This window comes from Mercenaria mercenaria, chromosome 1, assembly GCF_021730395.1.
Source record: "Mercenaria mercenaria strain notata chromosome 1, MADL_Memer_1, whole genome shotgun sequence".
NCBI classification, from domain to species: Eukaryota; Metazoa; Mollusca; class Bivalvia; order Venerida; family Veneridae; genus Mercenaria; species Mercenaria mercenaria.
Genome location: NC_069361.1, coordinates 97,578,380 through 97,601,078, shown reverse-complemented (window position 1 = coordinate 97,601,078; position 22,699 = coordinate 97,578,380). Strand labels below are relative to the sequence as shown.

At 35.6% G+C, this 22,699-nt stretch overlaps 2 protein-coding genes across 2 annotated transcripts in view; one reads left to right on the top strand and one right to left on the bottom strand.

Moving 5' to 3' along the window:
• The first annotated feature begins 518 nt into the window (after positions 1-518).
• Positions 519-4,744, top strand: LOC123529463 (arpin-like). The gene is made up of 6 exons (XM_045309802.2): positions 519-679; positions 1,249-1,324; positions 1,589-1,721; positions 3,178-3,384; positions 3,627-3,778; positions 4,357-4,744. The coding sequence occupies exons 1-6, from the start codon at positions 588-590 to the stop codon at positions 4,363-4,365; spliced, it is 669 nt and encodes a 222-aa protein (XP_045165737.1). The 5' UTR covers positions 519-587; the 3' UTR covers positions 4,366-4,744.
• Positions 4,745-7,868: 3,124 nt separating this feature from the next.
• Positions 7,869-22,699, bottom strand: part of LOC123529467 (V-type proton ATPase subunit D-like) — a 15,448-nt gene continuing 617 nt past the window's right edge. The window contains exons 2-7 of the mRNA XM_045309814.2: positions 17,844-17,961; positions 16,909-17,056; positions 16,281-16,325; positions 15,112-15,282; positions 14,116-14,194; positions 7,869-10,458 (exon numbers count right to left, since the gene is read on the bottom strand). Of these exons, the coding sequence (XP_045165749.1) occupies positions 10,314-10,458; positions 14,116-14,194; positions 15,112-15,282; positions 16,281-16,325; positions 16,909-17,056; positions 17,844-17,961 (706 nt within the window). The 3' untranslated portion in view covers positions 7,869-10,313. The remainder of the gene's footprint in view (positions 10,459-14,115; positions 14,195-15,111; positions 15,283-16,280; positions 16,326-16,908; positions 17,057-17,843; positions 17,962-22,699) is intronic.

Here is a 22,699-nt window from a genome sequence, read left to right as displayed (position 1 = left end):
ATCTTTCTGTACTCAGATGTTTTTCTGCATCTGCACTTTCAAGATTTTCTAGAACTCTAGCATTCTGTTTAAACTGTTCCTCGTTACTTTTACGTTTGAAAACATGTGTTTCACGGTGATTATAGAACATGTAGAATTTGAATCACTTATCTGATTGTAGTTGTTGAACATGCCGTTTATGTTCTCCAAAAGCTCTTTATTGTTACTTTTGATGACTTCCTTGACTTTGCTTTCTATCATATCGTCTAATTCTTCTTTCCTGCCCAGCATAATCTGCTCCATGTTGACGTGTAACTTACGAAACAAAGAGTGTTGACAACTCGAAGAGTAGAACTGATTTTCTACACACCAAAATCGCTCACCAATATTTAATCCCTTATACAACGCTTGGGCGATTTTGTGATATACCGTGTCAAGACAACAGTTCTCCTCTATACTACGTAACGCGGAGAACTTTAAATTCCTATTAGTAACCGGCGCCGGAGAAGAAGTTTTACAAATGTAAAGAACTATCCTTTTCTGTCATTGTTTACAATGTGACTTCCGGGTTTGAAAAAACAGCCGAAATTCACCACTAGTTTGCGATCATGAGCCGTATTTACGATAATCAACCATTGTCAAATTTGCCTTTGATAAATATCAATTTGAGTGAAGAATGGAATAGCAAAAAATATGAAAGGTAATCTAATTATTACACGCATGTTGGCTGTAAACACCGCTGTCTCGTTCCTGAGAGCTAGTCATGCATCATATCAAACTATTTATAATTTTGCTTTAGTACCAAATGTATAACTTTATGTACCAACATATTGTATATATATTTGAAGGGGCTTGGTCATCATCATGCTATTATTCAATATCTTTATGTGACAGGATAGTTCAAAATGCTAAATCTCTATATATATATACATGTACATGTACACCTGTTACAGAGTGTAAATCATTTCTGAATCATTAGCCAGGGAGCTAGGCTAGCTAGCATTATGAAAGTTATCATTTTGACAGAATAAGGCAGTTTTCTTCAAACTCAGGACATATTTCAGAAGTCTTCAGAAAATAACGATTTAACTGATGTTAAATATTATGGTCACCCTTCGTACTCTCGTCTAAGTGTCTGTTTCCTTTTAGTCTTAACTGCTGTAGGCCAGATATCATTTTTGTCACTAAGTATGACCGGGCATACATATTACTATATATTTCTAAGAACGGACGGAACCTTGTCATTCAGTGTTTGTTTTTTCTTTACAGTGGCAATGGAATTTTGTTTGAGGGATGCATTCAAAACCGATCGCATTTTCAGATTTCTGATTGTAGGAAAACAAAGGTAAGGTAATGCATGATACATCATTATCCAAAGCGGCAGTGATATATTTCCTTTTTGATTGTGACCAATGAAATTAAAGCAATTAAGACTAGAGCTGACGTACTGCAGTGATATAATTTGATGCCGGGTAATCATCCTTTCACGTGTATACTAGTAAGCTCGCGTTTCCTTTCTCTCCCGCCAAAGGGAAATTTATGTGAATAAACGCATATTTTAAAAATCACGCATTTTCATCTTTTGATATGTTGTTTCTGTGACTTTCAGAGCCAGTATTACATATTTTTCATCAAGATATTGAGGGCACACAGACGTAAATTTGACAGCAACGGGACTGAAATCGAGCCAAATTTCAGTGAAACTAAAAAGGTTTCAACGGGATTTTTGAATTCATCATACAGTATGTTACCCTTTGGTTTCTTATAAATGTTCTATTTTTGAGTGGGATAGTAAATTTTATTAACTTAATTGACAATTTTTCAACTCAGATATCCGGAGGCCAGGACACTGTTACGTCATGACGCAGTGCACGCGGCGTTGCACGGCCAAATGGGTATTATTCAAAACCATTGAAAACCTAGAATATACATACAGTAAATAGGAAATGTGTTTTACATGTAAGATAGAAATATATTTCACCCATGAAGACGACTGTTTACCTTTTACTCGTTACTGTGCAACTCGTGAAAAGACTGCATATAGTGTTCACTCTTTGAAATGTATCTCGATCTTACACTGTTCTAAACGAACAAATATCCTCTATCTCTTAAATGACTCCTTACAGAAAGCACCGAGCTTTAGTTTGTGTCATATGAACAGTCTATATTCAACATCAGTTTGCCAAGTTAATGAGTCAAAAAATAAAAATATATCTGGCCTCATGTTATAAAACTCTTTTTGAATGGTTCTTCGGTCATTGGTCAAATCTGTTTGTTTTGACTATGGACGGGCATGCTATTCAAGAATGGTATATATGAGCCGCACCACGAGAAAACCAACATAATGCATTTGCGACCAGCATGGATCCAGACCAGCCTGCGCATCCGCGCAGTCTGGTCAGGATCCATGCTGTTCGCTTTCAAAGCCTCTTGCAATTAGAGAAACCGTTAGCGAACAGCATGGATCCTGACCAGACTGCGCGGATGCGTAGGCTGGTCTGGATCCATGCTAGTCGCAAATGCACTGTGTTGGTTTTCTCATAGTTCGGCTCATATGAGAGTTTTATACTGGAAATAACAATGATGTATGATAATAAAGAAAATTACCGCTGCCTTAGTTTTTGAACAATTGAAATGAATACTTGTCATGTTCTGTATTACATTGCAAAAAAGGCCTTAGAGATCTGATGTAACACCCGGGTAAACGTAAATAAGAAGTCATGTGTTATGATATCAACAGCAGACTGCAATGTGTTTTAATTAGATGTGTCGCTTGGTCGAAACACGATCGTTAATCACTAGAATTGCTTTTTTCTCTCAAATCGGCTTACTTTGTTCGAGAAAAATAAAAGATATATCTTGAACCTGTATATTGTATTTGATTACTGCATGTATTTAATGTTCGGGCACTCAGAAGAAAACGCTAGCGTGTTAAACAGAATGAGTAAAATAAACCATTTTGTTTCATATAAGTTTTGTCTTAAAATGGACTATTAAAACTAACAACCACTGCTGCAGTGAATCTGCACATATGTATAATTTTGTATGAAACACGAATGCTTGAATAAACTTGTGTAAAAGTTAAATTGAACCTACATACAAGGGTTTTAATGAAAATAGTACCTTTGGTAAAATTTAAACAGAAGACATGCATATCAAAACGTTGAATCTAGACTAAAGATTTTTTTGTATTGATAGAGGTGGAGGCGAGAGGTCAGACTGACCTTCTAGACAAAGCACAGGCACTTTCTGCAATAAATAAACCAGAACTCACTAAACATACAGACAAGCATGGATCGCCCGATTTAGCTGCTCTATGGGTACCTGAAGACCAGATTGGAGGTCTTGAGTACGAGTCAGGTGATGACGTTAGAGTGAAAACGCGAGGAGATGGCCCATTTGTGTGTATGCGCTGTTTTTGATTTGATACAGTGTATGTTAAAGTCTGACGTCTGAATATTTATTTTAATGTCTTCCATAGGGCCTCATTCTTTTGATAGTTACGGAAGTAATACAGGCAGGCCAATGCTAGAGATCAGTAAATGGTGTAACCTTTTCAATAGCTTTACATTGTTAGAATGTTTCCTGTGATGAATATATGAGCATGATCAAGCCTCATGTTGAATAAACGTACATTTACATTTCAGTCAGTATTTCAAAGATTGACAGCGTGTCATCTACAGTCTCAAATTATGCCGGCGGAGAATCTGTCGGGGCATCGTGGACAGACAAGATAATGGATATGAAGTCAGACGTGCCGACGACTAAGGAGAACGAGGGTGTTGATGACGACGAATGGGTAAGTGTGGTTGCCGTCGTTGTTTCTCATTTCTACCCCCGCCATCACTTCATTAGTAATGTTTTTTTGGAATCAGTAGGTCAAAGGCAAGAACCTTCAAACTTGGTAGCTTGGTTGGACTTACGAAGTTTATGACCCGTATTATTTTGGGGGTAAGTAGGTCAAAGGTCAAGGTTATAGTAATCATGGACTGAAAATGGGACAACAAATCATGTTGGGCATACATCTTTTGTTATTCTGGCAGTGTAGTCAGTAAACAGGGAGAACAAAAAGGTTTACTCAATATTCCCAGTATCATCTTCAGATACATATGTGTATGAAAGTGCCCATGTTTTATCACAACTGTAAGTATAAAAGGCACATTTATTTGCTAGTGTGTCAAAAACTGTTCCTTTGGATTCGCGCAAAATTCATCAGTGAGAATGATTTCGGAAATTCCGCGTTATTATTCCATTATATTATCAGTTGATGGATTCCATTATATTATCGGTCGTTGGGTGATTTTCGAATACTTTGTATGCGTTTTCTATAAGTCTTAACTGAATATATATGTGTTTATGTATGCTCATTTGTTTCAGGATGACTGATTATTGTGATGGACAAAGTTCGGGAGACAGTATGCTTAGGTGTTTTGGGAAGAGATCTGAGGGCTTTCTTGGTGCAATAGTTTTACTTAATAAACAATATACTATCCTTATATAGCAATATTTTTTTTTCTTTATGTTAAAAAAATCTTTGCGTAATTAGTCTGCTTTTGAAAGTTCGAGTACAGTTTATAACTGGTCATTTTACATGTTTCTTTTGTAACAAGTGTCAAATAACTTGCTAGTTTTGTAAAATAAAAACTATAACCTTTCTTGTTATTTTGGGAGATATTTATGTGTATACTTGTACATAATTTTCTGACACTGCACATGTATCTAGTATATCAATAAAATACTAACTTGTTGCAAGTAGTAGATCATTTTCTGTGTTGATTAGTTTGCCCATTATTTTTAATGTGTGGTCCAGTATAAACAAAAATTAAGTTCAACTTGTTTTATTTCATTTTTGAGTCGGCTAAACGATGTAATCGTTTTGACGAGTCCTTGCTATCCAGCGATTCTCTAAGTCTAAATGGACCAAATAACACAGTGAAGCGATGTAGTTCCATTAGATTTCTCAAACTTCAAACAGTTCACTGCAAGAATGAAGTTAAGTTGCGTGAATTCCCTTTGCTATGACCAATATACGATGTAATCTGTCATATTTATGACTTGTAATTGTGCAATACTCGAATGTAACTCATTAAGCATAAATGTGCATTTTATGAATTGCGCAGGCTTACAAAGCTTGCGTAACATCCAGCGAAAGACAAAAAATAGTTCCACAGGGCTCCAGATAAGATGCGTATTAGGGTAAATTACTTATAGAAATAATGCAAATACGCATGTCTAATAATTTCTAAACGTATATAAAATTACAGAAACGCACACAATGCTTTTTTAAAAACAAAATCTGAATCGTCTGGATGCGTTAGGTAACATAGCCGATCCCGATCAGCCTTAATTCTCCCACATTGAACGTATACACGCATCGTATGATTTCTATAAACTTTGCGTGGGTTTCTACACACACACATGAATTTTGCAGTCAGTAAACGGATAAATTATCGGAAGAAGAAGCTCTTACTGGTTTGTTTAGTTACTACAGATATTAAAAATGATTTTAATTCTTATTTTTCGAGAAATAAACAAATCGGCGAAACATTAAATTGTATTTTCTTGTAGTTTTTGAAATCGAAAGTAGATCGTCTATGTTTGGCGAAAAGAAACAAATTTTTTATGAAAAGATTTAAATAAGAGGTAATTTAACCGTAAACTTCAATGTCAGATACTGCCAATTGCTGCTAAATGTCTTCGTATCATCACAACTTATAAAATATATTGTTCAAACTGGAGAAAAGTGGAATCGTATCCGGATATAATATTTTGGGTAAATATCGAGCTGTGTTATGAAATTTTAAGAAAAAAAACTAAAAACAAACTGAAACTGGTAAACTATACTGTCAGTACATCAATCATTAGCCGACTCAGGCCATTCAGGCCTTTGATATTTATTACGTTGTGTTGTGTAACTACCTTGCTGATCAAATAACCAGTGGACATTGGAATTCCATGACAGACCATTGTCCAGATGTAATCCAAATGTGAAAATATTTTACAAACATGATTATATTGCATTCACACTGTAACTACCATAGTCTTTTGTTTCATAGACGATTAATATTAGAGTTGGTACTTCATAAATTCTTACATGCCTTTCTCTAGTGAGACATGGATAGTGGGGAATTTGTCTTGCACACGTCAACTGCTAAATGTTAAAATACATTGTATTTAAAAACAGCTAAATCCCCCGCCACTGCTATGGATAGTGAAAGGGTAAACCTTTGATTTTAGCTGTGACCTTGACCTTGAACTGACATGGCTGACTCATGAATTCTGCACAACGTCTTGATGAGGTGATCATTTGACCCAAGTTTCATGAAAATCCTTCAAGGGGTTTAGGAGATAAAGGGCTGAAACCTTTGACCTTCAGTTGTGACCTTGACCTTGAGTTGACATGGCTGACTCATGAGTTCTTGATGAGGTGATCATTTGACCCAAGTTTGATGAAAATCCTTCAAGGGGTTTAGGAGATACAGAGTGGACACAAAATGGAAGGCTCAAACCTTCGACACTTAGCTGTGACCTTGATCTTGAGCTGGCATGGTTGACTCATAATTTCTGCACATCGTTTTGATGAGATAATCATTTTACCCATGTTTTATAAAATTCCTTCAAGGAGTTTAGGAGATATAGAGCGGACACAAAATAGAAGGCTCAAACCTTTGACCCTAAGTTGTGACCTTGACCTTGAGCCGGCATGATTGACTCATGGGTTCTGAATATCGTCTTGATGAGGTGATCATTTGACCCAAGTTTGATCAAATGTCTTCAAGGAGTTTAGGAGATATAGAGCAGACACAAAATGGATGGCTCAAACCTTTGACCTTGAGTTGTGACCTTGACCTTGAGCAGACAAGGCTGACCCATGGGTTCTGCACATCCTCTTGATGAGGTGATCATTTGACCCAAGTTTCATGAAAATCCTTCAAGGAGTTTAGAAGATATAGAGCGGACACAAAATTGAAGGCTCAAAACCTTTGACCCTAAGTTGTGACCTTGAGCCGGTATGGCTGACTCATGGGTTCTGCACATCGTCTTGATGAGGTGACCATTTGACCAAAGTTTTATAAAATTCCTTCAAGAGGTTTATGAGATATAGAGCGGACACAAAATGGCAGGCTCAAACCTTTGACCTAGAGTTGTGACCTTGACCTTGAACCGACAAGGCTGACTCATGGGTTCTGCACATCGTCTTGATGAGGTGATCATTTGACCCAAGTTTCATGAAAATCCTTCAAGGGGTTTAGGAGATACGGACCGGACACGATTTTGTTACGGACGGAAGGACAGATGGAAGGACGGACGCAGGCCATTCCTATAATCCCTCTGCCACGGCGGGGGATTAATAAATCTATGCAAAATATAGATGCAGCAGTCTGTTTTCAGCTATAAGCTAAGGGTATGTGTCATACAAACCATATTTAATAACCCTCAAGTAGTTTCAGAGCATATACATGATTCAGCTCGACATTTTGTAACCTTGACCTTACATTCTACTCATCATAATATAGAACTCAGACCAAATATAGAACAGATCATGACTTGATATAAGTTCACCTTGCAGCTAGGGGCATGCAGTCTGTATATTGCCCTGTAGGAGTGAACTTTGTTCAGATCTCTTCATTCATATTCTTCAAGTTCCACTTTTACCTACAAATCGTTTTCTTTTTTGCATATCATTTGTTGTCTATTTTAAAATACCTCCATGTAATTCAAGGAGGGTTTTTGAACCAAACAAGTGGTTTATAGTTAGACCTTAAAACTCAGTCATGGAGGCCCAAGTTTGTTTAACCAGTCACTTGTTCTTGCCTTTAAAATAGCTTACAGTATGACTTTTATGAGATGTATTATACAGCAACAAACAAAGAATAAAACTACTACAGATCGATGTTTTATTTTTCACAGACATAATACATTTGTCAATATATAGACACGAACATATATAAAATCACAGTAAATTTCATTGGAATTAATTCCTATGTACATTTTTTTTTTCTTTCTCCAAATACTACAAATCAATTGGTGATTCTTCCATATATACACATTACTCATGAAATAAATGTTATCTATTATAAATATTTTCAAAGGATAAATGCCACCTACCACAAGAAAGTTAAAGGACTGTGTGTCTTATTTTACCTGCTGAGCATATACAAACTTTTTTATGTATAATTCTAAAACTGTTATGATAATACTTAATATAAAGACAAAGTTGTATCATTTGGAGTCATTTGGCTGCTGGGAAAAAACCAACATCCAAAGGTCAAAACCATTATTTCATTCTATGTACTTGCGTGAAGAATTTCCTGTGTCCTTTCTAGCCTATCATAGATATCTGAGAATGTAATATATACACCATAATGAAAACATCAGTGTTCTCTTGGATAAACATTGCATTCATGACCACTGAGACTTTAAGAAATTACTGTAAACTTATACAAGACCATACCTCATCAATACTACACAAGGTTTAATGTCAATTCATTACTTATCTAAACTCATTTTTATCCAGAGTTAAAGACAAATTGTGTAATAATCAAGACATTTATAAAATGAGTCTTTATTTCAAAAAGTATTTTTACAGCTTTTTTAGATTTACTTACAGGCAAAAAGGTGATCTCCAATTGTAAGGAAACATTTCTGAAATTTTCACATATATTTTACACTGAGAACCTACATGGCTACATGTAAGACTAGATACACTTTCACATTCATAAATCTCCTCTCATTCATATTTTCTAAGGATGTCACATTCATAAATCTCTCATTCATATTTTCGAAAGGTTGTCACATTCATATATTCTAAGGATGTCACATTCATAAATCTCTTCTCATTCATATATTCTTAGGATCTTACATTCATTATTCCACTCCCATTCATGTAAATTTACTCAGTATCTCACATTCATATATATTATTCACTTCCATTCATGCACATACAATCCGGATCTTGCATTCATACATTCACTCTAATTCATGTACATACACTCAGGAACTCACCTTCATACATCCACTCCCAGTTGTGTACATATGCTCAGGAGCTCGCATTTGTAGATATACTCCCATTCATGTAAATATAATAATACATTCGCACATTCACCCTCTTTCATGAACATCAGCTCAGGATCACAGGTCCATACATCCACTCTCCAAAATGTATTCTTAGGATTTCAGTGAAGAGAAGCATTAAACAGATTGAATGGTCTAACTATACAGGTTTTTGTCAAGTTTAAAGTATATATTTACCTTTATAACAAATATCAAAAATTATAATATTTAACATAAATATATTGCAGGTGTGTTTAACTTTGCAAGGGCATATCCGGAGTGAATAATTCCCTGCAGTATATGACTGATTTATAAAGTGTTTAAACAAACTGATTTACACTTCTGCTATATACTACCTCAGTTTTATTATGTCATATATAAAGAAGAATGTTAATATTATGGTAGTGCACTATAAGTAGGTCAACATAAATGCCACCATTAAAATATGGTTTGTCATAACAGAACTAGCAGTAGTACACAAATCTTGATCTTCATTTAGCATGTGGTCAAATTTACAAAAGATTAAGATCTGTACGAACTAGGAGAAATGGAATAACTTTTTAAAGTACAGCAGAACCTTGTTAACTTGAACTTGTTGGGACCGACAGAATTTGTTCGAGATATCAGTAGTTCGAGCCAACGAATAATATACATTACACAGGGATTTTCCCGGGACCTAACCATGAGTTCGAGTAAAGGGCGGTGTATGAATTGTCTGAGTTCGAGCGAACGAAGTTTGACTGTATATTCACATATTTTCCTGAAGTTTTCCAATTACTATGTCAAAACTGTATGATGACATGACCATGGCCAAAGTGAAAACAAAAATACTTTCACAATTATATAAAGTTACCATCTGAAAACATTCATCCATTCAAAATGTATTCCACTTGATATCACATGTGTAACCTTGCTTTAGAAACATTATTAACTATGCAAATACATATATCCTACTAAAGAAGTTACCAGGTAATACCAACTGAATCAATGCCACTGTTTTAAAGCACATTGTTAATACCTTAACATATATGTCAGGTCATCTCAACTACCCACCGTCTTGAAATGTGTGTGAGTAACCACAGATATACTCTTTTACCTACAGCCTCTTATCTACAATATCCATCACTATATCTTGTCTTAACTTCTTGATTACATTAAATAACAACTGAATAAAAACATCTCTAACACTAGCGTAAGTTCCTCCAAACAGGAAGAAAGCCTAACCTTTGCTCATAAGGAATGACAATTATTTTTTGTTATTTCCCCCCTAGAAATTATCGCTAATTAAATAACAAATCTTCATCATGTCCTTCATCTAGTATACTATCAGGTTGCTCCACTTCTATACCCTGGGCTCGAAACTTTTCCTTCAATTCTTCTGCTTCCTTTCGCAACTTCTTCTTTTTCTCTTGAATCTTCTTTAATCTGTTCATTAAAAGATATATGAGCCGTGCCATGGGAAAACCAACATAGTGGCTTTGCGGCCAGCCTGCGCATCCACGCAGTCTGGTCAGGATCCATGCTGTTCGCTTTCAAAGCCTATTACAATTAGAGAAATGGTTAGTGAACAGCATGGATCCTGACCAGACTGTGCGGATGAGCAGGCTGGTCTGGATCCATGCTGGTCACAAAGCCACTATGTTGGTTTTCTCATGGCGCCGCTCACATGCAAACATTTCATTAATATGTTAAAAAAAAAAAAAGATACAATGTATGGTAGACAGCAAATGTCCATAGCAACTTTTTTGTACCATTAAAGATGGTACTATCATTTTCTTAGATGGCTAAACATTAATGTTCTATAACTAGAGAAAAAACAGTCAACTGCTTATGCATGTTTCTTATAAACCACAAGTCATGGCTTAACATCATCAGAATAAAGCCTGGACCCTTACTAAGGAAATATAAACATGCCACATATATTCGACAGCCCAATTGTTAATTCATTGAAGTTAAAATGTTATAGCCATATATATGACAACCAATGTGTCTATTCATGAAAACTAATAATGTTATCAAAATAAGCATACAGACTTGCACAGAAAAATAGGTAAACTTATATACACAAGCAATATTCATTAAAAAGTACAAAAGCAGCATTTCATTAAAAAGTAAAATGTAGACTTTTTGTCTGTATGCAAACAAGAATGATGTCAACTTTGGCCTACCTCCAGGAAAAATAATAGGTCATGAAAGTCTCGAAAATACAAGCGTGTTCACTTCTTGTTTATGATGTAAAGTTTTATTTCAACTGCATGCTAACTGTAGGATGAGTTTTGAACACGCTTTTCTGATTTAGTTTTAATACTTCAAACTCCAAAAAAGGGTCATAACTTCAGCAAAACTAATTTGACATGAAAGTCCCAAAAATATGCACATGTCCACTACATAGTGACAATGTATACCAAATTTCATTTCAACTGGATGATAACTGTAGAAGTTGAGTACACAATGTTCTGATGTAGTTGTAATATTTCAAAGTAAAAAGAGGCCACAACAATGAACATCCATGTAGATTTAACAGTATATCACCAAACAACAGAAATATTTGAGCCGCGCCATGAGAAAACCAACATAGTGGCTTTGCGACCAGCTTAGATCCAGACCAGACATCCGCGCAGTCTGGTCAGGATCCATGCTGTTCACTTTTAAAGCCTACTGCAATTAGAGAAACCGTTAGCAAACAGTATGGATCCTGACCAGACTGTGCTGATGCGCAGACTGGTCTGGATCCATGCTGGTCGCAAAGCCACTATGTTGGTTTTCCCATGGCATGGCTCATTTGGTAAAAGAACAACTTAAATGTTTAACCGTACTGTCACTTATGACTGGGTACTTAAAATATTCTCAATAAGTTGCCAGCCATTTGGAGAAATGAAAAGTTTACAGACACTAAACAGAACAATGGTGCAACTAGAATTGTGTTCTTAGGACACAGATGCCCCCATATACTGCGCAATTTCATATCTAACTTCTTCACCTATGCAACTTTGAACCCATTTCTTCAAAGAGTATGCACTGAACAGACAAAATTTCTTCACTATACCCTATATGAAATTAACGAAGGGCCATAACACTAAGTCAGAATGGCCACAGCCTATCGTTTATGGGCATTCAAGAGAGGTTGTGCATCTGAGCAACTTTGAATCTATTCCTTAAAAAGTGTATGAGGAGTTGAACATAAAAGATTTCTTCACCATGGCCTATTATGTGAAATTAAGAAAGGAGTATAATACTAAAAAAAATAGCCACATAAGAAAGTCCATTTTTATGGTCATCTTCACATGAAGATTCTACATCTGTGAAACTTTCAAGCATATCCTTTCAACAGTGTTTGAGGAGTTGGACACACAAGATTTTTCTCTATATTCTATAAAGCAAAACTATCGACAAGCCATAACTGCAGTCATCTGCACATCAAGTCTGTTCATCTGTGAAAGTCTGAAGCAAATCAGGCTAATAGTGTGGGAGAAGTTTGACACACAAGATTTTGGGACCTACCTATGTATGTATAGATAGCAGAAATGCTATATGCCAGGAGCATTAAAAACAAGAGCTGTCCGTAAGACAGAGCACTCCACTATTCGGCGATTTGACAGTAAACTGAACGTATGTCTCAATAAGAGACCTCTACTTTAGAAGGAAGATACTCCAAGGGGCATAATTCTGCTGTCAAAAACACCAATTAGAGTTATTGGGATTGTTACCACACATGCAGATGATGATGGTAAAGATATATTTTGAGCTTCAAGTCATTATCTTATACAGTACCAAAGTTATGTACAGAAAACGAAGTTTGTCAAAAAATTAAAGTATGAAAGGGGCATAATTTGGTCAAAAACATAAATCAGAGTTGAAATTAAAAATATTTATTTATAATCATCATCTGCATGTGTGGTTACAATCCCCATAACTCTATTAGACTAATTGTATTTCTTGACAGAATTATGCCCTATAAACGAAGCTTTCAAAAAAATCTAACATGAAAATAATTCCAAGTATAAAAGCTCTGTGACCTTGACCTTAGGTATAATGGGCCCAGCCCTGCGCATACTTTGTTTGTATACTGGACAATGTTTATGTGAAGTTACAGTAAGATATAAGCAATAGTAACAAAGATATGACAGAAAAACAAAGGTTGCCGAAAAACTTTAAACCTTAAATATAACCCAAGTATAACACCTTGGTTATCTTGACCTTATGTATAATGTGCTTAGCCCCTGCACATACTTTGTTTGTATGCTGGACTATGTTTATGTGAAGTTACAGTAAGATATAAGCAATAGTAACAAAGATATGACAGAAAAACAAAGGTTGCCGAAAAACTTTAACCAAGAAAGGCCACACTGATGCCGACGCCGGGGCAAGTAGAATAGACCCTCTATTCTCCAAATAGTGGAGCTAAAAAACATAATGCATCCCAACATTTTTAAGATTTTTGCTTTGTAGAGCTATTTTCCCCAACTTTTCTTATGGTTTTTATTCAGCATTGACAATATTCTTCAAGAAAATATAAAGTACAGACATTTCAGATGGGTCCTGGTGTGTATTGCAGCCATTAGAAGTTACCCAATTTTATATTGAGAATAACAGTATTTAGTGTGCATCTAACATTACCCTATATATTCTATTAAAAACGGCATTATTCACAACATATTGGTGGGGATTTTAGACCTTCTGTCATACAACAAGGAACGACTAATGTAATTCAGACGCTAATCAAATTGATAATTACAAATATACATTGATAAGTGGAAGTGTATCAAGATTAAACAAATCTGGACACAGATGGAAGTGTGTGTAAGATAGCTTTCCATCTACTTTGTACTGTCAAACTAAAATCAAGTACACTACCCTGAATGCATCTTTTTTACTATCTAAATGAAATCAGGGTTACATCAAATTCCACATTGTATCAGTACAAGCGTGAAACACAGACCATGATCTATAATTATGACATATTTTACACACACAGGTGCTGTACAGTAATCAATATTTCAATTACTTGCTCCCTATAACCAGTATTTAATGGAATGGTTTCAAAATTCAAACTGAAATGGGTGTCGTTTGAAGAGAACTTACCTGAAGAACTCTTCTCTTTCTCTCTCATCTAATTCAGTTGTGATATAAGATATGGTGTTCTCTATTCTAGGAATAATCACTGAAAGGATACAAAATGCCAGTTACAACTAGAAAAGAATGGAAGTACCAAAAATACACATATGCCAACTTCATGTGGATGATGTACACCAAGCTTCATTTCAACTGAATAAAAGCTGTAGGAAAAGTTAAGTACATAATGTACAGATTTATCAGCAATATTTAAATATGTTCCTATGGCAAATAAAATTCTTAATATGTTTGTTTTTCTTTCTAACTGCAAGGCTGAATATAAAAAGTAAGCTTTTAATCTGAAACACATTACCAAATCTTCAAAACGAACATGGGCATTACTCAGGTACCTACATGTTTTATGGCATTTACTGAGAAACCTTCTATTTTCTATGGCAATTATTGAGACACCATGTTCTTAGGCAATTATTGAGATACCTACCATGTTCTATGGCCTTTACTGAGATACCTACCATGTTCTAAGGATTTACTGAGATACCTGCCCTGTTCTACGGTGTTACTGAGATACCTTCTATTTTCTGTGGCAATTACTGAGATACCTACCATGTTCTTAGGCAATTACTGAGATACCTACCACATTCTATGGCCTTTACTGAGATATCTACCATGTTCTATGACCTTTACTGAGGTATCTACCATGTTCTATGGCATTTACTGAGGTACCTACCATGTTCTATGGCATTTACTGAGGTACCTACCATGTTCTATGGCATTTACTGAGGTATCTACCATGTTCTAAGGATTTACTGAGGTACCTACCATGTTCTATGGCATTTACTGAGGTACCTACCATGTTCTATGGCATTTACTGAGATACCTACCATGTTCTATGGCATTTACTGAGGTACCTACCATGTTCTATGGCATTTACTGAGATACCTACCATGTTCTATGGCATTTACTGAGGTACCTACCATGTTCTATGGCATTTACTGAGGTACCTACCATGTTCTATGGCATTTACTCTCCTATTTGTTATTTTGATGACCTCGTCTAGTGTAACAAATGAGGTCTGTAAGGAAGCTAACTGCACTAGAAGTTCTACAGCTTTTGCATAGTTTTTCTTTAACTTGTCAATTTGCTGACCTCCTCTGGACAACCCTGTCAGCTCATAGCCTGAAAGTACAAACAGCATTTAGGTTGGGAAAGGACAATAATTATCAAAATTTTGAGGAACAGCCAAACAAAAAGTAAATTTCTACATATTCAAAGTAATCTCACAACATATCTTAGGACCAATATTGGTTATTACCACTGGTCTTTTGTGATGTAATATGTCTTTCAGCTCTGAATTTGTGATATATGTGTATATTGTGTAATATAAAATGTATAAGTATGCTGGTCAAAAGCTATACACAGCTTATGTTTTGTAATAGCATCGGCAGCAAATATGGGTAGAATGGAACAATCTGAATAAATTTAAGAGGGGACAATACAAAGATGGTGCAGACTAAGTTTGGTGGAAATCCTTCAAATGGTTCATAAGAAGAAATTGTTTAAGGAAATCTTTTTAAGATATGGTAGCCCTAAAAATAGGCCTAGTACAACAATTTCAAGAAGTTGAGAGCAGTCTATACAAGGATGTTACAGACTAAGTTTGGTGTCCATTGATCAAGTGGTTCCTGAAAATCACTTTTTATCCCATTTTCAGCTCTAGTGACCCCTACAAAGGGCCAAGTTAAACTAAACAAACTTGAGAGAAGTCCATGAAAGTACAAGGACACTACTGACCTAGTTCTAGGTGTTCCATGAGAAGGAATTGTTTCAAAATTTTTAGCTCTAACTGCCCTTTAAACTGTTTTTAGAAAGCAAACTGAACAAACTTGAGAGGAGGCCTTGCCAGGTTGCTACAGACCAATTTTGGTGTAATTCTGCCTAGTAGTTTCATAGGAGAAGGTATGTTAAAATGTTGACAAAAGGTGACAGACAATCATGAGGGACCATTAACCTATACTAATAGCTCGCCCTGTACAAAGTTCACGTGACCTAAAAATGAGAATTCCATTTCAAAATCAGTGTTAATTTTGTGCAGTGAAGACCATGTGAAGTATATCTCACATTTTACAAATTCTGGAATTTTAAAAAATGCTACAGAATAACAAAAATTTACTTACTGTCTACACCATCTGCATAATGCTCAAATACAGGCAACTGAACACCTGAAAAGCAACATAGACATATTAACATATTGTACAAAGAGTGGATAAAAATGAAATGCAAAATAAAATTCCAAACTCATTCTCTATGAAAAATATGTAATATCTGCAGAATAAGAAAAACAATCTTGAGGAAATGAGGAAAAAGACAGCAAAGCATTTAACACAATTATCAAATAGAATTACAAGTAATCCAAATTCTGCTTGATGAATAACTGAGCTGCGCCATGAGAAAACCAACATTGTGGGTTTGCGACCAGCATGGATCCAGACCAGCCTGCACATCCAGGCAGTCTGGCCAGGATCCATGCTGTTCGCTAACAGTTTCTCTAATTGCAATAGGCTTTAAAAGCGAGAAGCATGGGTCCTGACCAGACTGCGCAGATGCGCAGGCTGGTCTGGACCCATGCTGGTCGCAAACCCACTATGTTGGTTTTGTCATTGCACGGCTCAATTTTATTTGATTACTTGAAACAATGTAATTGATTACAGCTGACTTATGACTACCATAATCATTATCCCATGTCTATAATATACAGAGCCATGAAAATGAAGAAATGTTACATTGGATAATGAGTTATCTAACCTGCTACATTGTCTTTCTTTGATCGTACTTTAAGCTGAGCTTTGTTAACATTTTGTAGAACAACATGATTGAAGTCTCCTGTAGTGAACTTGGCCTCAGCAAGTGAGAACACTGATTCCTTCATTACATCTCCCATCTTCATCTTTGTCTAAATCAGATATCTCAACAATTATTCAAACTATAAGTTTACACATTTCATGAATTTAAATTATAATGGTGAGTAAATTTATAAAGAATATTACATTAGCTGTGACTACCAGTAGCTTTATTTGCTAAGTTCCACTCTAACACATCAATGATTTATGAGAAACAAATAAATAAGAAATAATATACCCCAAACAGTGATTTGTCTTTCAATAAGATTATTGTTTGGGGTTCAGATGTGAAGAAATTATATCTTGAGGGTGCAGTCCAAGAATTACAATAATATGCATCTGAACAACCAAAAATGATTTTATTTCTGAGTAAAACACTGTTTGAGATATATTATTTCAATTCTAATACATTATCAAAGATTATTATCTACACTTTTAAGGAAATCTACAAAATATTTGCCGGTTTTGAGTAGTTTTGTTTTCCAGTGTGCCACTATGATCATATTAGTCACTATGATGTAATAAATTGTGACGTATAAACAGTGAATGTGTTGCATAATAACACACGGTTTCAGTCTCCTTCGATTAACCCTTACCCTGCTAAATATCTAAAATGGACCGGTCCATTATTCAATTTGGGCAATACCATTTATTATTCAAAGGGGTGTTCACTGAAAAATTACTGACTGAATAGCGAACAGTGCAGACCATGATCAGACTGCACGGATGTGCAGGCTGATCTTGGTCTGCACTGGTCGCAAAGGCAGAATCACTTGCCGCCAGCAGGCTAAGGGTTAAAATGGAAATAAATTAGATGGTGTAAAAATAATATATATATACCTCAATAATTTTCTTTAATATCTGTCTAAACCTCATGGTTAATGCATCAGCTTTCTTCTTCAGTAAACTGTGACCTTTCTGAGCCCCTTTCAACCTCTGCTTCATGTTGGCCATAGCCCTGAAAAAGTCAAACATGTACATGTATTTTAAGATCCATTTAAATCTGAACCAAACAGATGATTTCAGATTATTTCAATCTTAATACTCTTCATAACTTTTTTTTTTTTTTTTTTTTTGTTTAACGTCGCACCGACACATTTTAGGTCATATGGCGACTTTCCAGCTTTGATGGTGGAGGAAGACCCCAGATGCCCCTCCGTGCATTATTTCATCACGAGCGGGCACCTGGGTAGAACCACCGACCTTCCGTAAGCCAGCTTGATGGCTTCCTCACATGGAGAATTCAACGCCCCGAGTGAGGCTCGAACCCACATCGATGAGGGGCAAGTGATTTAAGTCAGCGACCATAACCACTCGGCCACGGAGGCCCCTAAATTTGTATAGGAGGCATTAATAAGTTAAGATGCAGTTAAAAAGTCTTTTTTGTTGAACATGCTTAAAGCCATTTTAAATTAATAACAAACAAGAGCACCACCTATGGGTGCCATCGCCTTTCTGCAAGTGCTGGTCAGTATGTAAAAAAAGAGTTATAGTTCTGATTTTCTAAGTACAAAAAGGGCCATAGTTCTGACAAAATGCAGGTTAGAATTATGGTTTTTGGCCTACATAGTCAACTACTGATGATAAACAAGTGTACAAAGTTTCAAAGCTGTAGCTCAAAGTTTTTGAGAAAATGTGGACCTAAACAAAAAATTTAACGTTTGGCTCAGGTGAGCTAACAAAATGTTTGGGTTTCTCCATTCACACTTACATTCACTGTCCTCATTCTATTTTGTAGCTGGGCATTAAAAAATAGTTCTAAATGCCAGTTAAGTTTATGTTGTGGTGTCAAAGTTTGTGAAGTTTCAATGAAATGCCTTTAATACTTTTCAAGTAATGCTCCAGACAAGCCTTAGTTTGTATAATAAAGGGAGATAATTCAAAAACTAGGTAGAGTTATGGTTCTTTGACACTGCACTTCCCGTCAATGGCCTGTATCATTTTGTGAAGTTTCAATGAAATGCCATTAATTTAATACTTTTCAAGTACTCTGGACAAACCTTATTTTGTATAATAAAGGGAGATAATTCAAAAACTAGGTAAGGCAGAGTTATGATTCTTTGACACTGCACTTTGTCTTAATGGCCTCTATGATTATGTGAAGTTTCAATCAAATGCCATTAATACTTTTCAAGTTTTACTCCGGATATTGTATGATAAAGGGAGATAATTCAAAAAATAGGTAAAGTAGAGTAATGGTTCTTTGACACTGCACTTCCAGTCAATGGCCTCTATCATTTTGTGAAGTTTCAATGAAATGCCATCAATACTTTTCAAGTAATGCTCCGGACAAGCCTTATTTGATAAAGGGAGCTAATTCAAAACTAGGCTAAGGTAGAGTTATGATTCTTTGACACTGCATTTTGTCTCAATGGCCTCTATGACTATGTGAAGTTTCAATCAAATGCCATTAATACTTTCCAAGTTTTACTCTGGACAAAAATGTGACAGACTATAATTATTCTCGCCCTCTGGGGAGCATAAAAATAATGTTATGTTATCAGGTATATGATGAGATCTAGATCTGTATTCATCATGTTGTGCTCATATTAGCGTGACAACATCTAATATTTTCTTTAAAAATGTCTTTTTCCTATGTTTTTATATGTATATATGTGCTAACTGAGAAAATGTTGGATAACTTGAAACTTGTAAAACATTATCAGAAGCGCACCCAAGAATGGACAATACACAAGTGACAACATGTCACTTCTTCCAGATCGTTTTGACCTGCTAATAAATCAATAACCTGTATAACTTGACAAAAACTTTAAAAATATATACAGATAGTAAAATCAACTAAATGAACAAAATATCTTGATCTGTTTATTTTGAACAAAAAAAACATCACAACCCACACCAGTAGTTTAATGGCTACGCGTCACTAGGTTCTACTTTCACCTCCACAATATTTGCATTATCAGTCGCTACAAAAGTGACGTCATGCCAAACTGACACCTGATCAATAAAATATCTTCATTGAAAAGATACTTAATTCATAAAAAACAAGAGCTGTCCGTAAGACAGCCAAGCTCGACTATTCGAAATATTGTCCCAGAAGCAGGAAAATATTACCCAAAAAGGTTAAATATCAAAAGGGGACATAATTTGACCAAAATGCATATCAGAGTTATGGGACTTGCTGCTATCAACTAGTTTTATAACTTCGAAAGCAAATGTGAAGTTTCAATTCAATATCTGCATTAGTTTTGGAGACAGTAACTTGCATGTACATGTAAAACTTTAACCAGAATTTTCTAAGTCCAAAAGGGGGCATAATTTGCCCAAAATACATGTCAGAGTTATGGAACTTGACCCAGTAAGGCTGGTAATTGATCTAGAACAAGAGCACTGCCTTGCGGGTGCTGACGCTCATCTGATTTTTTTGTATAATAGAAATATTGTCCTACCCATGATTTTCTAAGTCTAAAAAGGGCCATCATTCTTGCAAAAAGCAGGATAGAGTTATGTTTCTTGCTGTACAGGGTCAGCTTATGATGGTGAACAAGTGTTGCAAGTTTTAAAGCAATAGCTTTGATAGTTTAGGATAAAAGCTGACCTAAACATAAAACTTAACCAAGAAAACTGATTTTCTAAGTCCAAAAGGGGCAATAATTCTTGCAAAAAGCAAGATGGAGTTATCTTTCTTGATGTACAGGGTCTGCTTATGATGGTGAACAAGTATTCCAAGTTTCAAAGCAATAGCTTTGATAGTTTAGGAGAAAAGTTGACCTAAACATAAAACTTAACCAAGAAATCTGATATTTTCTAAGTCCAAAAGGGGCCATAAATCTTGCAAAAAGCAAGATGGAGTTATGTTTCTTGCTATACAGGGTCAGCTTATGATGGTGAACAAGTATTCCAAGTTTCAAAGCAATAGCTTTGATAGTTTAGGAGAAAAGCTGACCTAAACATAAAACTTAACCAGGCAACGCCGACGCCGACAACCGCTCAAGTGATGACAATAACTCATCATTTTTTTTCAAAAAATCAGATGAGCTAAAAAGAAAAAATAAGTTTCAAATCTATATGCCTTTTAGTAATAGCTGTATGTACTTGCACGCAAAACTTTAACCAGGATTTTCTAAGTCCAAAAGGGGACATAATTTGCCCAAAATACATGTCTGAGTTATGGGACTTGACCCAGTGAGGTTGGTAATTGATCTAGAAAAAGAAAAAATAAGTTTCAAATCTATATGCCTTTTAGTAATAGCTGTATGTACTTGCACGCAAAACTTTAACCAGGATTTTCTAAGTCCAAAAGGGGGCATAATTTGGCCAAAATGAAGGTCAGAGTTATGGGACTTGCTGCTATCAACTAGTTTTATAACCCCGAAGACACATGTGAAGTTTCAATTCAATATCTGCATCAGTTTTGGAGATAGTATCTTGCATGTAAAACTTTAACCAGAATTTTCTAAGTCCAAAAGGGGGCATAATTTGCTCAAAATACATGTCAGAGTTATGGGACTTGACCCAGTGAGGTTGGTAATTGATCTAGAAAAAGAAAAAATAAGTTTCAAATGTATATGCCTTTTATAACAGCTGTATGTACTATCACACAAAACTTTAACCAGAATTTTCTTAGTCCAAAAGGGGGCATAATTTGGCCAAAATGAATGTCAGAGTTATGGGACTTCATGCTATCAACTAATTCTATAACCCCGAAGACACACGTGAAGTTTCAATTCAATATCTGCATTAGTTTTGGAGATAGTACTTTGCATGTAAAACTTTAACCAGAATTTTCTAAGTCCAAAAGGGGGCATAATTTGCTCAAAATACATGTCAGAGTTATGGGACTTGACCCAGTGAGGTTGGTAATTGATCTAGAAAAAGAAAAAATAAGTTTCAAATGTATAGGCCTTTTAATAACAGCTGTATGTACTTGCACACAAAACTTTAACCAGAATTTTCTTAGTCCAAAAGGGGGCATAATTTGCTCAAAATACATGTCAGAGTTATGGGACCTGACCCAGTGAGGTTGGTAATTGATCTAGAAAAAGAAAAAATAAGTTTCAAATGTATAAGCCTTTTAATAACAGCTGTATGTACTTGCACACAAAACTTTAACCAGAATTTTCTAAGTCCAAAAGGGGGCATAATTTGGCCAAAATGAAGGTCAGAGTTATGGGACTTCGTGCTATCAACTAGTTCTATAACCCCCAAGACACATGTGAAGTTTCAATTCAATATCTGCATTAGTTTTGGAGATAGTAACTTGCATTATGGAACTTGACCCAGTGAGGCTGGTAATTGACCTAGAAAAAGAAAAAATAAGTTTCAAAGCTATATCCCTTTAAATGATAGCTGTATGTACTTGCAAGCAAAAACTTAACCAAGGTGTGACGCCGACGCCGATGCCAGGGTGAGTAGAATAGCTAGACTATTCTTTGAATAGTAGAGCTAAAAACCGATTACTGGAGCTAGATTAAACCCCTTAAGGACAGCTAGACATTTCTTTTAGGAATGCCATGCAAAAGGACCAAAATAACTGGGTCTTCCATTGGAATAGGCAGTGGCTAATTTCATATTGAGGATTCATCATCATCATCATCCAGTTATCGCCTCACTCTAAGCTAGAATCTATACTAGCCATTTGGAGTTCATGGATGATCTGTGTGTGTGTGTGTGTTTGGGTTTAATGTCTTTTTCAATATTTTTTAAGTCATATAAACGACGGTGTCTTCTTGAAG

Coding starts and splice junctions, on each gene's coding strand:
- LOC123529463 (XM_045309802.2), top strand. CDS start 588: ATGAGCCGTATTTACGATAATCAACCATTGTCAAATTTGCCTTTGATA. Junction 1,325..1,588: donor CTGATTGTAGGAAAACAAAG/GTAAGGTAATGC, acceptor TGTGACTTTCAG/AGCCAGTATTACATATTTTT. Junction 3,385..3,626: donor AGGAGATGGCCCATTTGTGT/GTATGCGCTGTT, acceptor TTTACATTTCAG/TCAGTATTTCAAAGATTGAC.